The 8487-nt window shown below is 41.1% G+C and overlaps 1 protein-coding gene across 1 annotated transcript; it reads left to right on the top strand.

Annotated features, from left to right (window-relative positions):
* The first annotated feature begins 231 nt into the window (after positions 1-231).
* Positions 232-8121, top strand: tspan36 (tetraspanin 36). The gene is made up of 7 exons (XM_086206409.1): positions 232-603; positions 4045-4236; positions 4519-4593; positions 4699-4794; positions 5815-5964; positions 6138-6221; positions 6870-8121. The coding sequence occupies exons 1-7, from the start codon at positions 544-546 to the stop codon at positions 6948-6950; spliced, it is 738 nt and encodes a 245-aa protein (XP_086062535.1). The 5' UTR covers positions 232-543; the 3' UTR covers positions 6951-8121.
* The last annotated feature ends 366 nt before the right edge of the window (positions 8122-8487 follow it).

The raw sequence follows: 8487 nt of genomic DNA, 5'->3' as shown, positions 1-8487 counted from the left end.
GAGAGAGAGAGGCCCTACTGAATGGTTCTGGCTGGAACTCCCCCTCCCCTGGGTGCCCCACCCCTGGCACGGTTCTTTGCTTGCCACCCCGGTGACCCCATTTGACCGCCCTTATGAAAAGTGTCTTGGGGCGCCCCTGTTGATCTCGCAATCACGTGATACACAAGTGACGCGCAGATCGCCATTATAATATTTCCTGGGTAATGAGAAAAATGTATTGTATATGATGACTGTCCCGGGGGATTTCTACTAAATGGGAAAGATCCGACAATAGGTTGTTTCACAATGTCTTGGTTTGTTTTTTCAATCGTGACGTGAAGGGGTTGGAAGGCTGCGGGACCTGTTCCGCTACATCACTCTCCTCCCTCCTCCTCCTCCTCCTCCCTCGAGCATGTGACCGAGTCAGAAACACCGAGACAAACTTGTGACCAACACAACCGCAGCACGGCCAGGAGCAGCAGCTGCCAGGGGCTCTACAGCGTATAAACCGAGCAGAAGCGACTCTCCGGCCCCTCTTCAGTCTCCTCACCACCGCCTCTCGACATGGACTGCGGTATCATCACGTCCAAGACCGTCCTCCTCTTCCTCAGCTTGATATTCTGGGTAAGTCAGCAATAACGATTTAAACTGCTCATGTTGGAAAGATATTTTTTAGGTTTTGATTTTTTTTAAGTTATTTTCCTTATTAAATTGTGGTGAATCGGGTGCGCCGACATCTTTACGCCCTACAAATCAGAGTTGATAAACACCCCGGTGGCCTGCTCTGCTCTCTCTCATCACTACGTTCACTTCCTCCTTTTAGCCTCTCCTGCACTTCAAATAGACGTCGTTCCCTTTTTCTAGTCAGAGCAGCTTCTGACTAATACTTCTCGGATGTAATTCGGGGGTGACATGAGGGACGTGTGTCGCCGGATCGCCACTCTCTGATACGATCTGGATTTTTGTCTGTGTAAACTGTTATTCTTTGATTCAGATCGGTGGTAAAACCCCTCTGCTCCGCTCCCCTGGACAATCCGGGTTCTGAACAGACAATGTAAACTTTTCATTCTCTGTGTAATTTGATTAGAGAAGTGTAGAGAGGTCTGGTTTGTGTTCAGGAGGAAACCACAGGCATGCTGTTTCTTTTACTGCTGTAGGTTAATCTTACCTCTGCTTCCCTTTTTTATGTTTTCATTCCAATTTAATGCAATTTCTGTTCTGTTGTCTAACCTAAACTGACAGGCCTGTGGGACTTTAATGTGCTGAAGAGGTTCTCATCACTTCCCCTGTCAAGGACCAGAAGTTACTTCAAATTAGAGACCATTCAGTCTGTCAGTCCTTGAACATTTCAGTCAATGATTCCATGTTGCTGTGTGTAAGAGAGATCCAGATTGCTAAATCAAGTTTTGCTTCAATACTGTAAAATTCTCGCAAATCCAGGCAACATTTAACTGCTGACACATTTCCCAGGAAGCCCTCTAGGAGCCTTGATTTCCTCTACACACCGCAGTGAGAACCGGTGGTTTAGAAGATGCGTCCTTCCTTAACCGTATTAAGTACACAACCACAAACCGGCATAAAAGGGTAAAATATCGAAGAAAAATGTCTGTAATGTAGAAACGTCTTAAATGGTTGCGGTCTACTTGTGCTGCCTGTCATGTTTACTGAGTGTTGATGAATCAGAGTAACTGTCCTAGATTTTCCACTGATTCATTCCGGTGTCTCCAGGAATGACAAACATGTCTCGCTAGTGAACGTGGTGTAAATACATTAGCACATTTATCATAAAGCTTTTACTTTTACTGTTGTTAATCTGTGGAACGCTGCTGCTGTCAGGGTAGAAAAGAAGCTTGATTAGAAATTCCCAGCGCTTCTTTTGATCTTTCAACTCTTCAAAATCCCCAAACTCTTCATTTCCTGTTATGACTGACAAGAAAACAGCAAGTTCCTGTATTTAAAAGTCAGCAACCAGCAAATGTTCGATGCTGAAGAAATTATCAAAGTAGATGATTATGTTTGTCGCGGTTCTGCATTACTGGCTTGTGCTTTGAGCGTTTCAGATAAGTTTGACTGTGTGTACAGAAGATAAATCTTGCTTAAAAATCTACCAAATTAAGTTCTTCGATATTTGCTGACTGATATGTTGGTTTGCAAAACAACATGACCCTACTTTACGACAGACAACGTTACAAAAAAATATGTTTCATTAAGGGGAAATGCGCACGCGATTATCCCTCCAACAGCTAGATGCTCTCTGATTTTATTCTGCCTTAAAGTGGTACTTTTATAGTGTTGTGACAACCATGTTTTTCCGTCTAAGGTGAACTACCATTTTGATGAGCGCCAACAGATGTATTAAGGCTCCTCTCCCTCTTCTCACGTTACATCATGTGCACCACTTAGACCTGGCCTAATGAACCGTAGTGGTGCATTAATCCTGCGGGGACCCAATAAAATATCATCCCCGCGGGTAAAAGGAAAAAAAAAAAAAACTGCTCCAGAGATTTCCCACATTCCAGAGAGGTGGCGCGGTGCATGGATGCTAGACGCCTTGTAAGCCTCTTTGTGCTGCTCTTTAGGCACAAGATCAGAGTTTCTGGAAAGATTAGGGGTGAGCGGTGGGGGGGTGGAGTAACTACCCCACAGGGATCCCGTGACTATGGAGTGATTAAGAGACGTGAGTCATGCGGTCGAACTGAAGGGACGAATGATTGTTAGGTTACAGAGCAAAAAAAAAAAAAAAAAGTAAATATGACAATTGTGTAATCTATAACTCACATGTTTACACGCAAAGTAAATCTAGAACACGCACGAATCCACAGGCGGCTGTGAAGGGAGAGTGGTGAGATTTCTTTCAATGCTGGAAAATGTTTCCATCTGTTAGGTAAATCTTTGTGGTCACGTTATATTACCGCTCTTCCTAGCAGGTAAAAAAAAAACCGGTTCAGAATATTAGTGTGTTATTTTTCAACACGGTTGGATTCCATTTGTCAGGGTTCGATAAAGGCTGGTCAAAGGTGGAATGGAAGTCGGGAGCACTGATGATAATGAGATCAGTCCTTTTTGTTTGTGTAACAGTTGTCTCTGTTTTTATAGACGCCAACTTTAAAAAGATATCCCTTTAAAACAGAATAAATAAATCTGTCACATTCCAGAAGAATGATAAATCCATTTTGAAACGCTCATTCCAGCGTTAAATGGAGCCATACTCTATATATACATGTAGTCTTATGATCGATGAGCTCAATACTGCAGCATGACTGACTGCCTGGATCCATCACATGACCACGCAGCTCATTATATCAACAAAGGGGTTTGTGATGCTTAAACAAGCAACTTTGGCCCTGGTCTTCATTGGATTATATCACGATTACGGGCAGATTAATAAATCTGACATGTTGAAATCCATGATGTGCATTCGGGTGGGGTTATTACATTTTTGTTTATTCCACAAAGACCAAAAACAAGAGTGAGGAAGTGATTTTTTTTTTTTTTTTTTAAGGAAATGACCAAGTAAGTATTGTATACCAAGTATAAGTATTGTAACACATGTTGATTGGTTTATTCCCATCAGCTCTGGATGTTCCGTGTCAAACTTGGCATGTGCTTGCCAAGGACCAAAGGAAGTGCTGTGTTGAGAGTGGCATAGTTTGGATATTTTTTTCTTATATTTAAAGTAAAAGAAGACAGCAAAACTGAAGTGGATGAGTCGTCTGAAGTATTCACAGAGGAGGTATTGAGGTAAATTACTGAGTGAAGGTCACTTAACCTGTTGAAAGCCTTTATTTACGTGAGATTGCGAAATGTCACTGCAGGGAAAAAAGCTCTAATCTTTGGCGCAAAACACTGAATTTCAAACTGAAGGCAAAGAAAACAGGACCCGTCTGACTTACCCGCTATTTTCAAAATGTTTAAAGAACGTGTTACTTATATTCATGTTACTGATGTTTATTCATGCACTCCTCAGTCTGGTGTTCTGAACAGGCACTGCACCAGAGAGCATAATGCAAACCAGCGTGACTGAAACACCTGACGTATTCTGTTCCTGTGCTCTTGTCCCTGTAGGCAGCGGGAGCGACGTTAGCCTACGTGGGCGCCTACGTAATCAAGAGTTATGGAAACTTTGAGAATTTCATCCAGGATAGGTACACACTGATCCCAGCGGCCATTATTATTGGCGTCAGCGTTGTGATGTTCATCTTTGGCCTGGTGGGATGCTGCGCCACAGTCCGAGAGTCTAAAGTCGGCCTCAGCTTTGTGAGTCTGTGTGTGTGTGTGTGTGTGTGTGTGTGTGTGTGTGTGTGTGTGTGTGTGTGTGTGTGTGTGTGTGTGTGTGTGTGTGTGTGTGTGTGTGTGTGCGTGCGTGAGTGTGTGTGTGTAAGAGAGAGTAAACGGAGAGGACGAATTTCTAACGTTATTTGGTCATCAGGTGTCCTCTGTTTTTTTTTCATGCAATTACAACATTATTTGATGTTTAAATCTGCAAAATACGAGCAAAAATAAATGCCAGTTGTTTTATGTCTGTTTCTGTTTATCTAGTTCTTTCTGATCATCATGGTGATCTTCGCCGCTGAGGTGGCAGCTTTAGTACTGAGCTTTGTCTATCAAAGAAAGGTGAGTCACACGTACATGATCTGCTGCTGCTCGTATCCAGACACCTAAAAAAAAAAAAAAAATGGAGATTTGAGTAGATTGTTTGTATTTCTTCTGTTTGTCCAGATAAACGAAGACCTGGAACACTCAATGACTGAGATCTTTGCAAAGTATGATGGGAATGATCCTGAGACCAACACTGTGGACTACCTCCAGACTCAGGTTTGTGTTGGCTTGAACTCTATTGAAATAACTGCTGTGCACTTGTGACTTGTGTTCTGACAGTTTACTTTCATTTCCTTTTCTCTGTTTTTTCGTGTTTTTTTTTTTTTTTTCATTTTTACACTTCAGTCAGAAATCCTCCATATTGCAATTTATCTGAGTCAGATTTATTTATTCCCGGTGATGAATTGTTCCTGTTCCTGTGGACGAACGACTGCAGACAGAACGAGCGGAGTCATATGCCGCCGTCCAAGCCGCATTATGTTTAAATCAGACCCTTTTTAAGTCTTAAGAATAAGAATGAATAACTCAACCTGTTCCTTTTCCCGATATTTATTCACTGCAAAAAAAAGAAAAGTGAACGATTCAGGAGATACTGATATATTGTGTGATTTCTTAACTGCGAGGAACGTGTGCAGCTGAACAACTATCACAAAGCTCTCCGCAGTCAAAACAAAATCAAGTGTCTCCTGAGCTCTACATGCTCAGTATGCAACACATTTCCACCTCTGGGTGGGTAGAGCTAAATGATTAATCAATGGTCTTCACCAACAAATGTGGTTTTGAATGAGAGTAGAGATAAAAGGATTACTGTGTTGCATTGGCAACGCTGCTCTTTGTGTGGTAACAGAATTACATAGTTGTTTTTTTCCATCAATAAGAAAGATGAAACGATTTCCTCTGTTTCGAAATGAGTTTTAAAGGAGTCGGACGAGGAACAACGAGATTTTTTAAAAAGTGGAGGAGTAATCGTGTTAAGTAATCCTCAGCGTTGCCCGAAATCATCAGGATTTCTTTTTTTTTTGGTTTGCTCTGATCTAGAAGCTCTACTTGTTAGCTTTGTCAAATGCAGGAAATGAGTCACTGAAGCACAACAGTTAAAAGTCATCCCACATAGAGTATGTAAATTACTGCTACGTGTCAGTGAAGCCTTTAGATTGAAGTCTCCCATCTGTTCTTGTGTGTTTGCGCTTGCGTGTGTGTGTATGTGTGCGCGTGTGTGTTTGTTCATGTGTGTAGTTGCAGTGCTGTGGCGTTACAAACTACACCAGCTGGTACAACACCACCTGGTTCAGCAGCCATAACAACACTGTGCCTCTGTCATGCTGTAAGAACGGCACCTCGCAGTGCACTGGCAGACTGGATCAGCCAGGCCTGCTTAACCTCGAGGTACAGTATACTCAAGCAACACACTCTGTACTTTAACTATGACTTACTTAACATAAACCTCCCACGGCAAATGACTTCCCAGTTCTCTTAAGACGGCGAAAGTGCGTTATTTCATCGTCTTAAGAGAGCAGAGAAATCATTTGATGATCACCTCGCGTGTTTATGTGTTTTAGGGTTGTGAAGGCAAACTGGAGCGCCTGTTGAAAGATGTGCTGAGCTATGCCATGCTGGTTATTTTGGGCTTTGCCATCATCAAGGTAAGAACAGTACTTCTCAGTATAACCAGCGTGCATTTCCTCTGAAAAAGAGTTTTTCAGCCGCCTGAACAGTGGATAACATTTTCATGAAAAGAAAATAGCCTCCGGTGCGATGCAATAAATTAGTTCGTAATTTGACTGAAAACACTAAAATGCTACTTTTTAAATCCATCACAAATCTTATTGGAAACTTTTGTTTTTAATCATGAAATAAGTGTAATTGTGTTGAAGTTGGAGCTAACATACAGGTTAGAGGAAAACATCGTCTACACAAGAGGAGGCCTCTTGCAAACGTGGATCATTTCACTAGCAACACTCTCACTCTGCAAACCGCTAGGGGTACGCACACCGCCAGCAATAAAAAAAAGTATTTTCCTTGACAAGTAACAAAATACTTTGCATACAATTAAGTTGGAGAACAGTTACGAAAAACATTATCAAATATATCAATAAAACATAAACCAAGGGGACAAAAAGCAGGTCTGAAAAGACGAGTTTGAAAAAATGACTTCGTGTTAGCCTTCCAGATTTCCTCTGACATATTATATATATCATATTAGCTCTGGCTTATTATTACTATTACTATTGAATATGTTCTCATCCTTTTACCTCGACTATCAGTAATTATCTTTATGTTCTCTGTTTCAGTTCTTCGGGATGCTAAGCGTGTGTGTGATCACCTGTAATAGCAACAACCGAAGGAGTGGCTACCAGTCCCTCTACGCCTGAAAACACACACACACACACACACACACACACACACACACACACACACACACACACACACCTCCGCGCCAAATAGCAGATAGCCTCCGTCAGCTGTGCACTCTGCACCCAGGCATGCACGCATCACTCCTCCAAATCTTCCTCTTGCTCAGTGAGTTGTAGTCATTCCATTCGATTCAAAACATTCCTGTGCTGCTGTGTTCCAACTGTTACCTTCTTTTATGAGAAATGATATACTTTTTTTTTTTCTTCAAAAAAGTGATAGAAAATATTGATCCCCGAGGAAGCTTTTAAACCCTAGCACATCAAAGGAGACACACATATTTTGGACATTGCATCTTCTTGTGTCGAGGTTTGTCTGCCGCACTGTGTAGATAAAAGCTATTATTCTTTAGACAGATAATAAGACATTTTAAACTTGTTAAAGGAGAGCACCTTATTTAGGGGTTCAGTATTTATAGTCAATTGATTCCATGAATATATATGTGTAATTTTATAGTCTGCATTGAGTTACAGCTCTACTTAGTTTGACTTTGTGTTCATTGTGTTTCTTAATTAAAAACTATTCACAATAACATGAAGTTTAGTCTATTTTTCATTGTTTTTTGTTTTTTTTTAACATGTATGGCGCCTCACATTAAACATGAAGCACAATCCACCTTATCTCTCTCTCACCACCTGGCTCTGCTGATTAAGAGGCCCTCACTTATACAATACTGGAGTGTTTGTCTTACTTGTTTTTGGGAACCTTCAAGATTACATAAATGAGAACACAAACCAGGAGCATCAGTTAGCGATCACATCGCACCAGAAAACCTGTTTCTTGTTTAAAATGAATGAAAACGATACCATGAATGGAAGGAGAAATAAACGTAATTACAAATCAACACCTTCTTCAAATAACTCATTTTTTTAACAATGTTTTTTTCTGCTTAAAACAACTCCTTATGATGTTTTGTCTCCAGTTTTTTTAATGTTTTCTGAAAAACTTTAAGAAAATGACTTAGGTGCTTCTTTTAAGAAGGCAACCGAATAGCTCTTGTAGGCATCCAGCTGCAGTAACCAAAATATACCTGCAGGTGGTGCAAGAGAGTTTGCAGTATTTTGGAGGCCTAAAGCAACTGATGTTTATGTGCTGCAGTGGGAATAAAAGATATTATTTTGTCATATCGTATTTTTATGGTTCTATGTTCCAGCTCAAACTGTACATGCACACTTTTATGAAGGGGATTTCCAAATTATTGTTGTTTGACGTCTGTCTCGCCAATTTATTCTCTTATCAAAACTTTGTTGTCAACTGTTGCCTATGTGCGAGTGTCATTAAGTTGTTCTACATATAATTAACATGCATGTGTGTTTCTTATTAATGGCGTCCAGTGATAAACAAGCCTGCTGCCCTGTCTCAGCCTGTGTCCCTCTCCTATCTCTTGACTGCATATCTTATTCAGTGCATATCCTCTCTGCTCCAGGCTCCGTTGACATTTAGACAGGCCCGTCCTTTTCACAGAGAACTGCTGGCTCACACACACACACACACGCA

Source organism: Aulostomus chinensis, chromosome 6 (genome assembly GCF_037954235.1).
Source record: "Aulostomus chinensis isolate RoL2024-O1b breed Wild chromosome 6, RoL_Achi_v1.0, whole genome shotgun sequence".
Classification (NCBI taxonomy): Eukaryota; Metazoa; Chordata; class Actinopteri; order Syngnathiformes; family Aulostomidae; genus Aulostomus; species Aulostomus chinensis.
Note: the sequence above shows the minus strand (reverse complement) of the source record. Positions and strands in the feature narration are given on the sequence as shown.